Source organism: Micropterus salmoides, unplaced genomic scaffold, assembly GCF_014851395.1.
Source record: "Micropterus salmoides isolate LMB-PRFRI ecotype aquatic unplaced genomic scaffold, ASM1485139v1 Ms_hic_scaffold_1, whole genome shotgun sequence".
Taxonomy (NCBI): Eukaryota; Metazoa; Chordata; class Actinopteri; order Centrarchiformes; family Centrarchidae; genus Micropterus; species Micropterus salmoides.
Window position 1 is genome coordinate 66,116,124 of NW_024040040.1, and position 18,375 is coordinate 66,134,498.

At 38.9% G+C, this 18,375-nt stretch overlaps 1 protein-coding gene across 1 annotated transcript; it reads left to right on the forward strand.

Annotated features, from left to right (window-relative positions):
* The first annotated feature begins 762 nt into the window (after positions 1-762).
* LOC119898178 (B-cell receptor CD22-like) lies at positions 763-12,703 on the forward strand. Its single transcript, XM_038712370.1, has 9 exons — positions 763-919; positions 1,226-1,492; positions 1,799-2,059; positions 2,142-2,411; positions 3,393-3,653; positions 3,750-4,010; positions 10,452-10,542; positions 10,654-10,878; positions 11,260-12,703. The coding sequence occupies exons 3-9, from the start codon at positions 2,002-2,004 to the stop codon at positions 11,336-11,338; spliced, it is 1,245 nt and encodes a 414-aa protein (XP_038568298.1). The 5' UTR covers positions 763-919; positions 1,226-1,492; positions 1,799-2,001; the 3' UTR covers positions 11,339-12,703.
* Positions 12,704-18,375: the final 5,672 nt, after the last annotated feature.

The window sequence follows — 18,375 nt, forward strand, 5'->3', positions numbered from 1 at the left end:
AACACGGCAGAGCTGACGTGTAACAGCATTTGTCATCTACCTGGTCGCCCTTACTACATCTGGTACAAGAAGAACAAGCCCATTTCGGAACAAACATCTAATTCTTATTCAGCCTCCTTTGATCCTGCAGACAGTTTTTCCTGTGCTGTACGAGGATATGAGAAATCTTGCTCTCCTTTAGTGTGTGAGTTTACTCCTAATTATTCCACAAAAATAATGTAATCTGGTGCAAGGTTTCACCAAAATAATCAAATAATATCCCAATTCAGTTTTACACAGTCTTCATAAACATAACACATTTATTCTGAACAAAATCTATGTTCAATCAGGCAGTTTAGTTCACTCAAGCTTTTTGTTTGAGTTTTTAATTTCCACAAAAATTGGAATGAGGGATAGTTATTCCCAGAAAAAAATTATTAGCAAGTAAATATAAAAGTAAAAAGAGAAAACAAAATTGGTATAAAAAGGTGTGGAATTGGAGTGCTGAAAACGCCACAAACAACATAAAGTCTTCAGAACCTTTATGAGAGCAGCAATATTAAAATTAATTAATTATTTCATTTCTTCTTGAATAAACAATTCTCTTTAGAATATAACAACTAAAAAACATTTTTTTTTACAAAATCATTGTCATTTTAAGTCAAAATGTTTAAATCTCCTGCAGATGCTCCAAAGCTTCCCTCTGTGTCAGTGAGTCCCTCTGCTGAGATAGTGGAGGGCAGTTCAGTGACTCTGACCTGCAGCAGTGATGCTAACCCAGCAGCTAAACACACCTGGTACAAGGAGAACCAAAGACTGCTCAGTGAAGAACCACAGCTTGTCTTCAGCTCCATCCAGACCTCTGACTCTGGAGAGTATTACTGTGCAGCTGAGAACCAGCTGGGGAGGAAGACAACTAAATACATCATTAATGTGAAATGTGAGTGGAACACAGGTTCTATGCTGTAGATAGCTGAAATGTTTTTCGTGTGTTTTGTTTCTAATGAGCCCTCAACTTTGTGGAAGTGCAACAATAATTCTCTGGATTATCCCTTTAACTTGACAATGAGAAGATTTTACCTGCCTGCTTCAGTTTCACAGTCTACTGCTGTAGGTCACTGACAGCTCCAGTAGATTTAAAGCACGATCAACTTTCCACCTTCTGCCATACAATTAATGAAGTATTTAAAAACAATATGCACCACAGTAAGGCACTATCAATTTATGATAATCTTTATTCATACAGATGCTCCAAAGCTTCCCTCTGTGTCAGTGAGTCCCTCTGCTGAGATAGTGGAGGGCAGTTCAGTGACTCTGACCTGCAGCAGTGATGCTAACCCAGCAGCTAATTATACCTGGTACAAGAGGAATAAAAATGTAGACCATGAACTTCTGAATGAGGAACCACAGCTTGTCTTCAGCTCCATCGAGTCCTCTGACTCTGGAGATTATTGCTGTGCAGCTGAGAACCAGCTGGGGAGGAAGACAACTAAATACATCATTAATGTGAAATGTGAGTGAAACACAGGTTCTATGCTGTAGATAGCTGAAATGTTTTTTGTGTGTTTTGTTTCTAATGAGCCCTCAACTTTGTGGAAGTGCAACAATAATTCTCTGGATTATCCCTTTAACTTGACAATGAGAAGATTTTACCTGCCTGCTTCAGTTTCACAGTCTACTGCTGTAGGTCACTGACAGCTCCAGTAGATTTAAAGCACAATCAACTTTCCACCTTCTGCCATATAATTAATGAAGTATTTAAAAACAATATGCACCACAGTAAGGCACTATCAACTTATGATAATCTTTATTCATACAGATGCTCCAAAGCTTCCCTCTGTGTCAGTGAGTCCCTCTGCTGAGATAGTGGAGGGCAGTTCAGTGACTCTGACCTGCAGCAGTGATGCTAACCCAGCAGCTAATTATACCTGGTACAAGGAGAACCAAACTCTGCATCAAGGCCAAGAAGGAAGTTATTATTTCAACTCCATCAGCTCTGAGGACAAAGGAATCTACTATTGTATGTCTGAGAACCAGTATGGGCAGATCAACTCTACATCGCTATTGTTAAATGTCCAGTGTAAGTCAAGCTTAATTCCAAATCATGCATGCTCATATTAATGGAATATTTCTTGATACATATTGTTTATATTCCTTAACAGATGCTCCAAAGCTCCCCTCTGTGTCAGTGAGTCCCTCTGGTGAGATAGTGGAGGGCAGTTCAGTAAGTCTGTCTTGTGGCTGCGATGCTAACCCAACAGCTAACTATATCTGGTACAAGAGGACTAAAAGTCCACACCATGAACGCCTCAGTGAAGAACCACAGCTTGTCTTCAACTCCACCCAGTCCTCTGACTCTGGAGAGTATTACTGCGCAGCTGAGAACCAGCTGGGGAGGAGGACATCTGAAGACATCATTATTAATGTAAAATGTGAGTGAAACACAGGTTCTATGCTCTAGCGAAATTAAGTGTCCTGTTCTTTGATCTTTATTAAAGGGGAACTCCACTGATTTTATTGCATTAAGTATACTTAACTCATCATGGGGAGCACTACAGTATAATGTCTTCTGTGTCTCCAAACTCTGAAAAAACAAGCTTAATGATGTCGTCAGGGTTAGCTCAGATTGGGCTTTAGGCTTTTCACAAGAACATTGAACGAGATCTGGACTGGACATTCAGTGTTTGACCCATGGACATCTCGTCTTCTACTACTTTAATTTGGAAAATTATTTACACACATTATCGTGATGTGTGAACTACACAATGACTCAACAAAACGGCTCCCCGACACATTTCTGACACATCGCCGATGTCTGCCAGATATCTAGCATGCCAAATATTTGGAGGAGTCGGCCAACTCGACATCCACATCCAGCCAATGAGAGCAGGCAGCTACTTTTTCACCGCAAAACACTTTTTACTCACCTCCAGCTCTCTCTGTTGCTCAGACAATCCCTGCTACCTGCATGTGCTGATCCATTATTTCACCCAGATTTTTTGTCTTTATAATAACAACAAAAAACAGCTGTTTCGTGTGTAGATTTGCGTCATTTTGTTTCACATTTCACATGTGTTTTCTTGACAAAACATGGTTTGGAGACCAGTGTTGGGTGACAGAGCCGCTGTCAGCTCGTGTAGTGTGTGACCCCCTGTCACCGATCAGTCACGTAGTGTGAATGCCACAACGACTTCAAGACTCCCGTCACCAGACAGCACGCTGAAAATCATGTAGTCTACACAAGGCTTAACTTGACAATGAAAAGATTTTACCTCCCCTGCTTCAATTTCAGTCTTCTGCTATAGATTTGGACCACAATCAACTTTCTATATCCTGCTGTATACTATGTGATTAAGTATTTAAGAACAATATGAACCATGCACATCAGCTTATGGTAATCTATATTCATACAGATGCTCCAAAGCTTCCCTCTGTGTCAGTGAGTCCCTCTGCTGAGATAGTGGAGGGCAGTTCAGTGACTCTGACCTGCAGCAGTGATGCTAACCCAGCAGCTAATTATACCTGGTACAAGGAGAACCAAACACTGACTCAAGGACCAGAAGGAAGTTATTATTTCAACTCCATCAGCTCTAAAGACACAGGGATCTACTACTGCAAGTCTGACAACAGATATGGACAGATCAACTCTTTATCTCTATTGTTAAATGTCCAGTGTAAGTTTTATTTTTCATGATACAAAAGTAATTCCAACTCATTCATGCTAATATTAATGGAAAATGTCTCAATACATAATGTTTAATTTCTTCCAGATGCTCCAAAGCTTCCCTCTGTGTCAGTGAGTCCCTCTGCTAAGGTAGTTAAGGGCAGTTCAGTGAGTCTGACCTGCAGCAGTGATGCTAACCCAGCAGCTAATTATACCTGGTACAAGGAGAATGAAGACTCACCAAAAGCATCAGGACAGAACTTCACCATCACTGTTGTCAGACCTGAACACAGTGGGAAATATTACTGTGAAGCCCAGAACAAAAGAGGACGTCATAACTCCACCTTACATCTGACTGTTGTGGCAGGTATATTTCCCTCAATTTGTACACATATCGCAGCAGAAATCATAACACACTATCTGATTTTAGGCTAATACAGGGAGAAGAGAACCTTTACCTTAAGAAGCCATCTTGCACTCACCTCTTAACTTTTCAATTCACTTACACATGCACACATCAGAAATAATTCACCATATATATAATGAAAAAGTGGGGGGATTAAGGTTAGCAATTAAATGATGCCCCATGTTAGTTAAACCATCCATGTGACCAGGGATGTGCACAGACATTTTGGTGGGCAGGGGCTCAAGAGGAAAAAAAGGGCATTTTTTTTAAACAAGACAAATATATTAACTCAACAACATTTTTACTCTTCTACAAAATAATCATTTCACACAGAGACCATGGTCTTCTTTAGTATTCACTAGGTTTATCACAGGAGCAGGCGAAAGAAACGCAAACTATGCCACAATGTGCATGTTTTCTATGCTACTAGTTTCAAGTATATATTTATGACATAGTTTCATTTATAATTTGTTTATTTTTCCACAAGGCAATAAATCGTTTCAATTCTTTTGGTGTTATTGGCATACATAATACTTCACATAAATCTTCACACTAAACTGTGGCATTGGGCTGCAGGAATAATTAAAATAAATGTTATTTAAATACTTTTACTTTTTGTTTCACAAGCAAGATGCCAAATGAGTAAAGATAACCTTCAGCTTCACACAGCCAAGCAACGGAATACTGAATTGACTTTTATTATTGTTTCTATTATATTACATTTACCACACACACACACACACACACACACACACACACACACACACACTTACTTACTTACTGATGGTGACATCGACTTAGTTTCACATTTGAGGGAGGGCTGTCTGTATTATATAAGGATCTATCAGCATACAACAAACTAACAGAATGGAAAATAAAACTTAAAGAATACACCTTTAGATGGGGTTTATTTTAAGCCTAATATCCTCTGTCTATTTGCATCTGTAGATTTATTCTATATTAACCAAAACAAGCTAATCTGCATATTTACAAAGCACATTTCAGAGGAAAATGCTCTTGATGTAAGTCATTAACTGGGGAAATTCTATGGTGATATGCTTTAGTTATTTTCTTTATCCCATTCACCTGCAGTGATTTGTCAAATGTTTGCAAATTGGTGTATTAATTAGTTTACACCTAATTTGCATATTGTTTTACAGATTGTGATGACATTATTAGACACAAATGTAACTGTGTTCCGCTGTAGTGTCTCCATCAGTACATTAGGTTTTATGGCCATGAGATATTGCCTTAGCTAAACTTCAGCTAACTTATTACATTAGCTCAGCTCATGAGTCATGCGTTAGCAAGGCATAGCCTATATTGTCTTTTGTTTAATTAGCGGTAAACTCGAGGCACTGGCAGTTTAGTCTTTTGTTCATCACCACTCACCTCCACACAAGCCAAGAAAAACAGTGCTGGGAGAGAAGCTGGAGGGGCTGCTGTCTGTCTGTGAGCTGTGCTCTGGTTGCGCAGTGAGATGCGGGGGGGGGGGGGGGAGAGAGGACATCGGAACTCCAAAGTCTCATCTTCCGACCTGATAGCCTATTTAGATATTTTTTCCCCAATACATATATTTATTTGACAGGGAATCTGTTGCAAACAGGAATAATTCCCAACTTATATTTTAGGCCTGTTAAAAAAAAGCATCCCAGAAAAAAGGGCACTTTCTCTTGAAGAAAAAGGGCAGGTGCTGAAGCCCCTTTTGATGTCTATGTGTGCACGTCCCTGTATGTGACACTTCTAGATTCCTGGATCTCTGCTATTAACGTGATGCCCATTATGAAATGCCAGGTGAAGTTGAATACAGTTCAGAGTAATTGAGCTTTGCACTGCCTTATGGTTTGCTCATAAGCTGCAAAATTTGCACTAAAATACCACACAGGCAAAGTGAATTAAATACTGCAGCTTTGTTTGCTAGTTGTAGTGCTGCTACTGTTAGGACTTTGGTTTTGTGCTCATGTTTTTCTTCAGTCTGTCATGGTTTATTTGTAGATGTGTTTATTCTTTTGTTCAGTTCTCTTAGTAGGCTACCCATCTTGTTTCTTAGTTTTAGTCTTTTTGTGTCTTAGTTCATGTCTCTGTAGTTATTCCTGGTTCTGTGTTTGTCTTGTCTGCTTTTGTTCCGTTTTAACCTAGTTTTAGTCTATCCTTTTTGGTTGTAGTTTATTTTTATTATTCAGTTTTCTGTCTGCTGTTGGTTTGTGTTCCATGCCAGGTGATTGTTTTGTCTTTTGGTGTTCAGTTTTTCCTGCATTTTGGTCTGGTCCTGTCTGTTCCCCTCGTTTGGTTTCACCTGTTTGCCTGTGTTCTGTCTAATTACCTCATCTCCTCCTCCTGAGGCCTGTACCACAAAGCGAGTTCAACATACACAGGATATCTTTTAGTTATCTGGCTTAACTAACTGTTACGTCCCCGGCTTGTCTAGGGGTGTGGGACGAACAAAGAGATAAATAACCGGTGGAAAAACCAAGGATGACACGTGTCAAGTTAATGTATTTATTCCAATCAAAGTAACAAAAAAGGCATTTAATCAACTAAAAATGATCTCTGCCCACACCAGAGACGATATGAATTATATTAACCCTATAACGTCCTCTCAACCATTTGGAAGACCACATTTTAAGTCACTGTATCTCAAGGAAAAATGTACTGAACTTAATTCAACCTGTTTAAGCCATCTCTATCATTCGGTGTAGGTATGCTGTGCTAAATAAGTTGTCACTGTTTCTTTAAGCAGCATGCATTTTCAGATACCCTCCTTACAGGAAGTTAAAATCGTCAAAATCACTGCAGACATGAAGAGTCTTTTTGGTGGAAATTTCAAAGGTTAGGATATTTTTTTGACATATTATAGTTCCAGAGGAATTACTTAATAGAATTATGTAACTTGATGCAAAAAAGATCTCAAAAAAAGTCTAATATGGGTCAAATAATTTTCTGCTCTACCAAACGGTAGAGTTGGCACTTCATGGTAAAGGTCGGCTAAGCTAATGTAATACAAATTTACTAGCTAATGTAACACAAATTGACTGCTATGAAAACTTCTGAACATTCATTATTGTTAACATGACATTTTATAATGTGTTTCCATTTTGTATATATATGTATATATATGTATGTATGTATATGTGTATATATATATGTATGTATGTGTTTTAATAAATATAAGTTTTAAATTGAATATTCGACAGACATTCACCCAGGATCAGGTGACGGCTTCTTACTCAGTTCACCCAGTGTCGGCAGTATAAATGCGGTTAGCTCACCTCCGATAGCTCGTTTTTAACCACCAGGGGTCAATTTAGGAACCGTCAATAAATTGCAATTGTTAAAACCGTGTTATGGAAAAATCATCATTTATTTCAATAGCTTCCATGTCAGGTGACCTACCGACTCCAAATCAATGCCGAATTATATTACTACTCTAGGCAAATCAGACACACCTCTTCATATGAGATTTGAGTACTTGTTTTATTTTATATGAATGTTTATTAATATTTTATGGAAGAAAATGCTCTTTTTTTTCAATAGCTTCCATGTCATGTGACCTACCGACTCCAAAGCAATGCCAAATTGTAGTACTACACTAGGCAAGTGAGACAGACCTCTTTATATTAGATTTGAGTACTTGTTTTATTTTATATTGATATTTATTAATATTTTATGGGGAAAAAATTAGCTTCCATTTCATGTGATTCAGGGACTCCAAACCAATGCTGAACTGCAGTACTACACTAGGCAAATCAGACACAACTCTTCATATTAGATTTGAGTTCATATTTTATTTTATATGAATATTTGTGTCTCACAGGACATGGAAGCTATTGAAAAAAAGGCACATTTTCTTCCATAAAATATTAATAAATATTCATATAAAATAAATATTCATATAAAATAAAATAAAGCATTATTTTCCATAAATTATTAATAAATATTAATATAAAATCAAACAAGAACTCAAATCTAAAATGATGAGGTCTGTCATTGTAATTTATTAACAGTCCCTAAGTTGACCCCCGGTGGTTAAAAGCGAGCTATCGGAGGTGAGCTAACCGCATTTATACTGCCAACACTGAGTGAACTGAGTAAGAAGTCGTCACCGGATCCTGGGTGAATGTCTGTCGAATATCCAACTTAAAACTAACTTCACCGCGGTGATTACACAGCGCCAGGCTCAGGACACAGGCACACACCTGCAGAGGAGAGACACCCACAGCAACACAAGCACAACCCACAGATCTCAAGGGTCCTAACACTAACCCTAACAATCGCTAACAAAAGCTGATTATTAACTCTGTAAGTCAACCCAGGGTTTCCCAATCTAGCCATGAGCGCATTCACATAAAAGAGGCGGTGTTAGCAGCAGATGAATCACAGCCACGAAGAAGTCCACTGGCATCAGTGCATCATATTTTACAAACTGTAACACTACACAAATACACATTCTCTGCAGCTGACACATGCAGGGAGACAGAATATCGCTTACAGTGTGAATGACGTATAGTCTATAATAATAATGTGTTCTTATGAGCTGTATGAAAATTTCAGCCTTATTCTTTCAGCTTTAATGTATCACATTAAAAGACTGGGCACTGAATAAATGGTCGTTCCACCTCACTTTAAAAAACTTCTCTAGATTAATTTATTAAACAAACCCAAAACTGTTCCAAACATTGTTCTGAATTAACTTCATAAAGCAATGACATTAAAAATCCATTTATGCTAAAAAATGTGCTCAAATAGTGGCTGAAAAACTGAAGGTGATGATACACGGGGCAACTTTTTGAGCAATGTTGCTGTGCAATCTTGCTAGTGGCAGGTCCCACTATGTTTTGAACAGATAGCAGCCTTGTGGGCATGTGGTGGGGGAGGGGGATTACAGTAGTAGGCCTAACCTTTACTCATTACCATTGACGGCAACGTTGCCCTGCACAATTGCTCTAAAAGTTGCTGTATCATCCACTTTAATGTCAACATTTAGGCGACTGGAAACTCACCTCATTACCTGCGGCCACATCGCAAAAGGTGGGTCAGAACATGACCAGTCTCTGTAGTAGGCCTATAAGAAAGCTACTAACCTAAAATAAATAGCCTGCGTTCATATAAAAATGTAGTATTTCAATAATTCAATAATTGTCCTTAGGTGTGATTGTGAGCGTGAGTGGTTGTTTGTCTATGTGTGGCCCTGCGATGGACTGGCGACCTGTCCAGGGTGTACCCCGCCTTGCGCCCGATGTCAGCTGGGATTGGTTCCAGCTCCCCCGCGACCCTGTACACAGGATAAGCGGTTGACGATGGATGGATGGATGGAATATCCCTACCAAACTGCTCATAATATTCAGCCTCACAGAAGAAAAATTAAACCTATTTATTTTAACGGCTGTGTCAAACGGACTGGGAGCAAATAAAAAATATAAAACTCATCTCAAAACAGTAGCCTTAGTAGGCTTACTGTAAAAACCTGTAGGCCTACAATAGACTAAGGCTTTTAATCAGTCTCTGTACGATGATATCACCTTAGCCTACAAGAGTTTCTTCACATCACCACAGCAAACACAAAAGCAACCTATAACTCTGTGGGATTTTCTACAGATGGTGATGTCATTTTCCAAGAGAGCTGATTGGTCAGAAGGCGGCGTTTTCCTAGAGTTGATCTCTTATCTGGAACATGACCTGCTCTGGAGCAGGTTAGCCACTCAGCATAAGTTGCCATGGCGATCTAAGTAAGAAGTGAACCACCGTCGTGGTACTGAAAACCCAGGGTTAACCCCGAAGTTACCTGGATAAACTCAAATCCTGCTTCGTGGTACAGGCCCCTGGTCTTGGTTCCGCCCTGCTCGTTACCTGGTGTTTAAATGTATGCTTGTTCTGTTGTTACGTCATCCTTGTCTACTGTTAAGTGTTCCTGCCTGTTCCTTGTTTATGGATTATACTCTTACTCTCTTTGGATGATCTTTTATTTGGATGTACCTTCGCTTGGACTCGTGCTATGGAAGTCTGTTCAGTTAAGTTTTTGTTTAAAGAAATATCTTTAGTTCAAACTGCATCCTCCTTGCCGTCTCAATATTTAGCCAGTGCACATTTTCATTTAGAGGAGAAATAAGAGAAGATGTCAGGGTGTCCAGAACCAGTTTTAGCCATGCACATCTGACTGAGAGAAGGTTATGTGACAGACCCTGGACACACAAAGGGTGTTAAATCTTCCTGCTGGCCAGGGAGAGCTTGGGGATCCCACAGGAGGACATTTATACAATGCAATGTAATATGTCTCTTAGGATGGCGAAAGATCTTCTACTATTTCAAAAGAACATGCATGATACAGAAAAATATTTTTGTTCTATCTCACCATGGGGCCAAACATCTGAACACACTCAAATTAGTTATTTTTTATTATTCCAGTTTTCCCAGGTTTATGGAAATTAGCAGTCTTTGGAACAACCCCTGCTGTTTTCCTGGCTATCATATGGCTCTCTGTCCTCCTACTGATAAAGTAAATAGATCTGTTTTACTAATGCATTGCACATTAAATACCAGAGTCTTTTTAGCAGTCATGTTGTCAACTAAATTATTTCCTTGGATTTTTATTAATTCTATTAACCAGGAAAAAGAGATCCTCCAAGCAATCATCTGAGCCTGGAGATAGACCAGACGACAGGGAACAGGATGACCTTCATTATGCCAGTTTCCACTTCTCCAATAATCAGACAGATCCTGTCTACTCCAACATCATACCAGCTGTCCCCCGAAGACAAAAGGAGGAAGAGGAGGAGGAAGAACTTGTTGAGTACGCTGCTGTCCAATTTAACAGTGCCAGTACTGCCCCAAGGTGAGCAGCTCCTCCCACAGGAACATTATCCTCACTAAAACCTCAACATGGCATGCAGTTAATGGAGCTGATGATCAAGTATTTCATTTTAACACTTTCATTCCTGTTGCATTTGCTTGTTTTCTTTACATTTTCATTATCACTGTTTGTATTTGTGAAGGAATTTAAGGGTACTATGACCCAGGTTTCCGCAGGTCATGATAGGGTCAATTGCTGAGCTAAAGGAAGCCAAATATTACATGCTATGTAATATATGCTATATTACATGTAAGCCTTCATCAGTCTCCGAAATGTCTTCATTACACCTGAACCTGGCTCACAATATTTTCACAACAGTTTGAGTTAATACTATATCTTTATCTTTTATTTTCTCTGGACCAGAAGTCAGGAAACTGTGGAGGATCCAGCTGCATTGTACAGTACAGTCAACAAAACTACTGAACGGAACCGGAACGTCTAATCTGTGCTTTCTGTCATTTTCATCTGTGAGAGCAGCATGGGTCTAGGGATGGCAAAGTTAGTCGGCTGGTTGGTTTGGCGGTCAATTGGTTCGCCACTTTGGTCCAGACTGAAATAGCTCAACAACTACTTCATGGATTGCCATAAAAGTGTTTACTGACATTTTGATCCCAAGAGGTGAGGACAGGAGGGAAATTTGGCTTGGGCACAGTGCATTGTTTCCTCATAAAATCACAAAAAACACATCACATTACATCAACAAGTATCTGAGAATCACTGACATGTTGTAGTACTTCATAAGAGGAAAACATAAAAACGAAGAAAAAGGACATTGTTAACAACACAGTGCCATGGATTAAAGCGCAAGTGCTTATGTACTAGTGCGGTTATTGCACGTTGCCCTATTGCACCGAGGATGCAGACTTTGGTGATCCCCAGACTTTAACCCTGCAACACAACCATGGTGACATGTTTTTTGTTTGTGACATGTTTTGACAACTATTGAATGGATTGTCATTTGGTACAAATATTCATCTTGCCCTGAGGATAAATCTTAATGGCTTTGGGGATTTCCTGACTTTTCATCTGTCTATCAAAAATATCTAAACTAATTTCATGAAATGTGTTATTTGCTTCTTTGGTTTATGACCAAATCCCTAAAAAATGAATGACATTCTCAGCAGCCTCAGCTGTACTTTCTGTTTAGTGCTGATTAACAAATGTTAGAAACTAACACAACTAACATGGTGAATATGATAAACATTATACCTGCTAAACAAAACTAGAACCCACTTGTAAAAACATTTCTCCATAATGTGGTCAAAAACTCTGCAGGATACATTTTAACCTTATTTAAAGATTAATGTCATATACCAAACATTATCATAATTCTTCCACAGTATGGCTTCAAACATACTGTATCTCTGTAGTACTGTATCACATGCTTAACACCACAAGCTTGAAATTATAATTTTTTATGCGTATTATTAAATTTGCTATTTAAAAGCACATCGGGAGAGATAGTAAGAGGAGAGAGGAACATGCATTAGGTGATCTTGTTGTAATTTCATACTGTTGCCACTAGATTGTAGTCAAAAGCCATATTTTAAATCCCATAAAGTACATTTCTCTCTTATCTGTGTAAACTGTCTATTTTCACCTCATTGTTACTCCCCTCTTTTTTTGTTTTTTTTCCCAGTTCCATTAGCACAATATCACAATAATTGATTATTTCCAGTTATTTCTACTCCATTATTACAACATCTCATCACAATTGTCAGTCTTGCCTCATTTTTAAAAGCTTATTATTATGGACCATCTCCTTTGTACTGTAATGTTTTGTTTTGATTAAATAAAAACAGTTTGAAATGCTCACAAGTCTACATATCTACAGTAATTAAACAGCTTTATTTTAAGGGTCACAAACAAAAGAAGCAGAGAGTAATAGCCTGAACAATACCATGCTGGAGTTTCAGTCCAGCAGGAGTAGCTGAACAAAGTGATATCAACATCTGTGTGCAGCTGAGAATTTCACTGCATGTGAACTAAAATAACAGCTGCAGTCCACCGATGTGGCAAAAACAAATGGTTAAACTATCGTTTGTCCTGCACCAAATATCTGATTTAACATTTGACATTTAGGTTTTGAAGTAAATAAACATTTTGCAAAACTACAAACAAGTCATCTTCTTGGCCATTTAATACCATCTGGTTTGCAATGCATATCAATAATATGCAGAGGAAGGAAGCGTGGTGTATTTTAACAGCTTTCTGCGTACCTTCCTGACCACAAAGGAACATTAAGGTTCAAGACAACTTCCCTTTGTAAGTAGAAGTCTGACATGACTAATATATATCATTTGTACATTAATTACCTACATATGTGTTTTATCTCTGAAGCAGGAGCAGCTATGAGTTTAACAGCAGCAGCGAGTGGATTAGTTGTTTTCCTTCTTTCTATGCCAGGTAATCTATATCCAAATTTATACTGAAGGACATTTAGCACACTGTCTTTGCCTGAGTGTCTGTTTTCCGTCTCATTACATATTTAGCACTAGTGTTTATATGGTAGTGACAACTGAAGTTCTCGGATTTGTTTGTTTCCTTTCACATGAAACACCTCTGTGTTCTTTAGCAGGTTTACATACAGATGCAGTCTTTTGTTTGATGTTAAGATTGTGATTGAAGTTTCTGATGTGCTCTGTGTTACAGTGGTACAGAGTCAGATTGGCTGGGGAGTGACTTACACCTCTACTCAGATCTGTTCCTTAAAAGGATCAACAGTGGACATAAGCTGCACCTACAGATACCCACACAGGATAAACATTTTAACAACAGTTGAAAAACTTATTTGGTTTACTAGAGTAAGTTATCGTGAACCTGTGGATCTGAGAACAGACTCTGAGTATTCAGGTCGCGTGACGTATAGCTGTGATAAGAACAACTGCACTCTGAGAATCACAGACCTGAGAGAGAGCGACTCAGCTGAGTACAAGTTCAGGTTCATAACAAACCAAGAACGTGGGAAATATACTGGTTTACCTGGAGTCACTCTGTCTGTCACAGGTAACATTTTAATTTTAATTAATGAACCATTATGACGTGCACACGGACAGCTGCGGACGATGGGGATTTTTTTGTCAGGTGGACCCTTGCGTACTCTCGGATATAACGTGCTTCAATTTTCCAACAGTAGCCCAAACAGACAAACTACCCTACAGAGCGAGTTTCATCACTATATTGAATATGCAGCCTACGAAGAAGAAGTAGTGAGGTTTATTAGAAGTAAGGAGAAAAGTGAAGTTTGGACAAACAGAGGACCACACGTGTTATTTAGCAGTGCAGAGCCAATAGAGCATGTCGGCCACTGTAGTTTCTCTCTTTGAAAGGGAGGACTGAGTTGTCGCTGAGCAGCTGGTTGCAATTCACAACCCTCACCACTAAATGCCACTAAAACTTACACAGTGAACTTTTAAGAATGGACAGAAAATTCAGGAAGAAACGTAATCAGGCATTAGGTGTCATTTACACTGGGGCCGCTGGGGACATGTCTCTACCACTTTTTGAACTGGCTGATTTAGTCCCCATCACATTTTGAAAGCATTTGCTAAAAATGTTCTAAAAATGGTCTTGCAGCAAGAAATGTTAAATAACAAATGAAATTGCTTAGAGAATTTTTATTTGCACATTAGCAAAACATGCAAGGCAATTTAAATCTAGAAGAAACACATGTGCATTGTCCAAGAAAGTAACTTAAGCAACCAAAAAAAAAGCTACAGAATCCTGCATTATATTCTATTATATTTTTATATTTTGAATTGTCACCTGCCACCTTAACTTTGTGTTTCCCTTCGTATAAATAAAGACATTTAGACTATACAGTGCCGCAGAAATGTCTCCAGAATGCATGAAATTAAGAGTTTAATACTCAAAATCTTCTGAGGGAGAACCCCCCCTTCAGCATCAAATATTTAATTTAAATGCTGAAGTGCTAAAAACCTTCTTGTCTTGTTCTCGCGCATCGTCACGTCTCATGACCCAAATGTATCATCACGCCCCTAATCTTAGCCCATATGTCCCCACCTCTTTGCCTGGGGCTGAATGTCCACTCGTCACACAAACCTGGCATTCAGCCTCAACAAACTGTTGAGATGGATTCAGATGGAAAGTAAACTCCTTTGATCGGCGCTGTTGAGCCAATCTGATTTCAGCAAAAATGAGGATCAGTCCAAGTTGGGAGGGGCCATACGTAGGCCGTTTCAGTAGTGAAAGTATTGCTGAAGCACCCCTAAAAATGGTCGAAAATCGCCCCTGTGTCAACCTCCCCTATTCACTTTACATCTAATATTTGCTTCTCTACCTTTTAAACATCTTGATGTTTTTTTCCAGATGCTCCAAAGCTTCCCTCTGTGTCAGCGAGTCCTTCTGGTGAAATCATGGAGAACAGTTCAGTGATGCTAACCCAATGCTAAACCCCTAATTATACCTGGTACAAGAGCAATGGAAATCCAAACCTTCATCCTCTCAGTAAAGAACCACAGCTTGTCTTCAGCTCCATCCAGTCCTCTGACTCTGGAGAGTATTACTGTGCAGCTGAGAACGAGCTGGGGAGGAGGACATCTGAATACATCATTAATGTGAAATGTGAGTGAAATGCAGGGTAATAAAAAAATAACATACAGCTTATAAATCTTAATTCCCTGTTTTTAATGGGTAAAAATGCTTTCTTAAGATCTGTCTGCTTCACATTCACAGTCTCTGCTGCTGACGTTTACTGATAAGATCTAGTAGTTGTTTATGGAGAGTGTGACAGATTTAATATTTAAGTTTATGTAAAATCATCTCCCCCAGATGCTCCAAAGCTTCCCTCTGTGTCAGTGAGTCCCTCTGCTGAGATAGTGGAGGGCAGTTCAGTGACTCTGACCTGCAGCAGTGATGCTAACCCAGCAACTAAATACACCTGGTACAAGGAGAATGAAGACTCACCAAAAGCATCAGGACAGAACTTCACCATCACTGACTTCAGAGCTGAACACAGTGGGAATTATTACTGTGAAGCCCAGAACAGAAGAGGACGTCATAACTCCACCTTACATCTGACTGTTGTGGCAGGTAAGTTTCCATCCAATTGTACACATATCGGAGCAGAAATCACAACACACCATCTGGGCTAATGCAGGGGGAAGAGAACCTCCACATTAAGATGCCAACTTTCTCTGTGATCACTGATCACTCATTTTAATTGTCAGTGTAGCCGATCACACAATACAGGTGTTCTCATTAGCTTGTATTTCGTCAGACTGGCAAGTGAATTAAAATTTTTCTCAGTTGTATTTCAGTTCACTGCTGCAAAAACAGGGAAATATCCAGATGAGAATAACTGTATTATGAATTTGACTATGTTAAAACATAGCACTGATCAGAGTAACATGGCTGTGTCTGTCCCAGTCTATAAATGTAATGTAATAAACAGTTTTGTTTGCCAACCAAAGGAGAATGATCATCTCCTTATTGAAATGTTAATGTAAATGGCGCCGTCACATTTTGCCAGCGTGAGCTGGGCTGATGTGGTCTCAGTGTCAGGTTAGAAAAAGTAGTTGGTGATTTCACACAAAGGACATACAGTATATTATCTACATCAACAGAGTACTTGGCAGTGACTGGTACTGTATAATACATTATACATAAGATAAGCAAATTGCTCAGAGCAAAATAAGAAGCAGTATGTCATCAGGCTCGCTTTGATCACAGGGGAAAGATGTGTTTTGGGGCGAGATGCAGAATGATAATTGTTAGATGTAGGGAAGAAATGACACATTTACCATCCGTGGTCGACCACAATGGTCAAATGCGTTTTGAATTGGATATTATGTTCCTTGGGTCCTTTTCACTCTCAATTTAGGTCTCATTTTAATTGGACGTTTGAAAATAAATGACAAAGATAAGGTTCGACAATTTAGACCTGTGAAGAACTCGACTCAGTAGTTGGATATATGGATTGAGGAATGCCATGATTCATGTAATGTCCCAAAATAAAATATGTTTATTTGTGAGAACAAGGTGTTGTCTTTTTTCAGATTATCACTTTATGAGGTCAAGGGACCTAAACATCCTAAAACGGCCTAATTAATTTGTCATTTTCTCACCACTAACTAGGAGAATGGAAATCAGTAGCCGTTGGGACACCTACTGCTGTTGTCCTGGCTGTCATACTCCTCTCTGTCTTTTTACTGATTAGGTAAGAAGTTTCCTTTCATTAAATCATTTTTTACTGAAATCTAATTATGGGGTATCACAACTTGAATATTTAAAAAAATCTGAATTCATTCAGGTATGACAACATTGTATTTACAAAGTAATCTCAAAACACTGGGGACATTGTTACAGCTTAGTGCAACGAGGAAAGAAACATGAGATTGGACAGTTTTTAAAACAAGCCAATAGTTTAGCCAGATTTTCTGAACCAGGTTGATCTGAAAGTAAGCACACCTTAAATGTCAGTGAAATCTCTCATTGAGTGCACAGTATAAAGTATAAGTATAAAGGTGCACACACAACTATGGTAGATTTGCTGTCACAGGACTGTAATAAGCACGGTCAATCATTTGGACTGAAATGTAGAGGATGGAAAAGGATAATGGCCAAAAACACAAAAATCTGACCCAGGTTTCTTGTGGCTGAAACTTACCTTTCATGAAATCATTGAAAATGTAATTTTCATTTTATCATTCAGTTTGTCAGAGTTGATTCATTCATTTGTTTCTTTTTAAAACTCTCTTTACCAGGAAAAAGGGAGCCTCTAAGCAATTGTCTGAGCGTGAAGAGAGACCAGACAACAGGATTCAGGTGAGGAAGAAGAGTTAAACAATTCCACTGCAAAAGAAAACTCAGTTTGTTGTTGAAACAATGTTCCAGTTAGTTGTAATAATCCACAGGACATTCACTTAACAGTTTTCACATGGATTGCTTCTTCATAGAAAGTCATAAAAACTGTTGGCAAAGAGCTTGGTGTACCAATTGTCCTGAATATCTTGTAATCTGAATTCTGTTTAACTCGCATAGTGTAGTACCCAGACGGACAGAAGAAACGTGACCAGAAAGAGAAAACACCTTTTTCCCATTCAGCATCTTTTGGACCTGGCTGGAGCCTGGCTAAGGAGGGGAGATGCAGGTGAATGGTGATTATTTGGCATGCACCTGTGGTGCCAAGTCAGGCTTAGTCCACTCAATAAGATAATGCTGGGTTGCTGCCATCTACTCACCACCTGCAAGGATATAATATGGTGTGTTGCCAACCAGAACAAAGTGGACCATGTTCAAAGTTGCCTTGCTAGCCGTTTTAAACCTTGACTATCCCAAGATATTCTTGAATCAGGAGAAAACTATTTAGAGGCCAGATGTACAGCAGCTTCTGTGGTGACCAATGCAAAAAACTGACTGTGGGATAGGGAGGCGGACTTCATGGAGAAGGACTTCAGGTTATCCTCAAAGACATGATGGCAAACCAAAACACTTATGGAGCTTTGCCTAGACTGTTTC

Coding starts and splice junctions, on each gene's coding strand:
- LOC119898178 (XM_038712370.1), top strand. CDS start 2,002: ATGTCTGAGAACCAGTATGGGCAGATCAACTCTACATCGCTATTGTTA. Junction 2,060..2,141: donor GCTATTGTTAAATGTCCAGT/GTAAGTCAAGCT, acceptor ATTCCTTAACAG/ATGCTCCAAAGCTCCCCTCT. Junction 4,011..10,451: donor ACATCTGACTGTTGTGGCAG/GTATATTTCCCT, acceptor TTATTATTCCAG/TTTTCCCAGGTTTATGGAAA.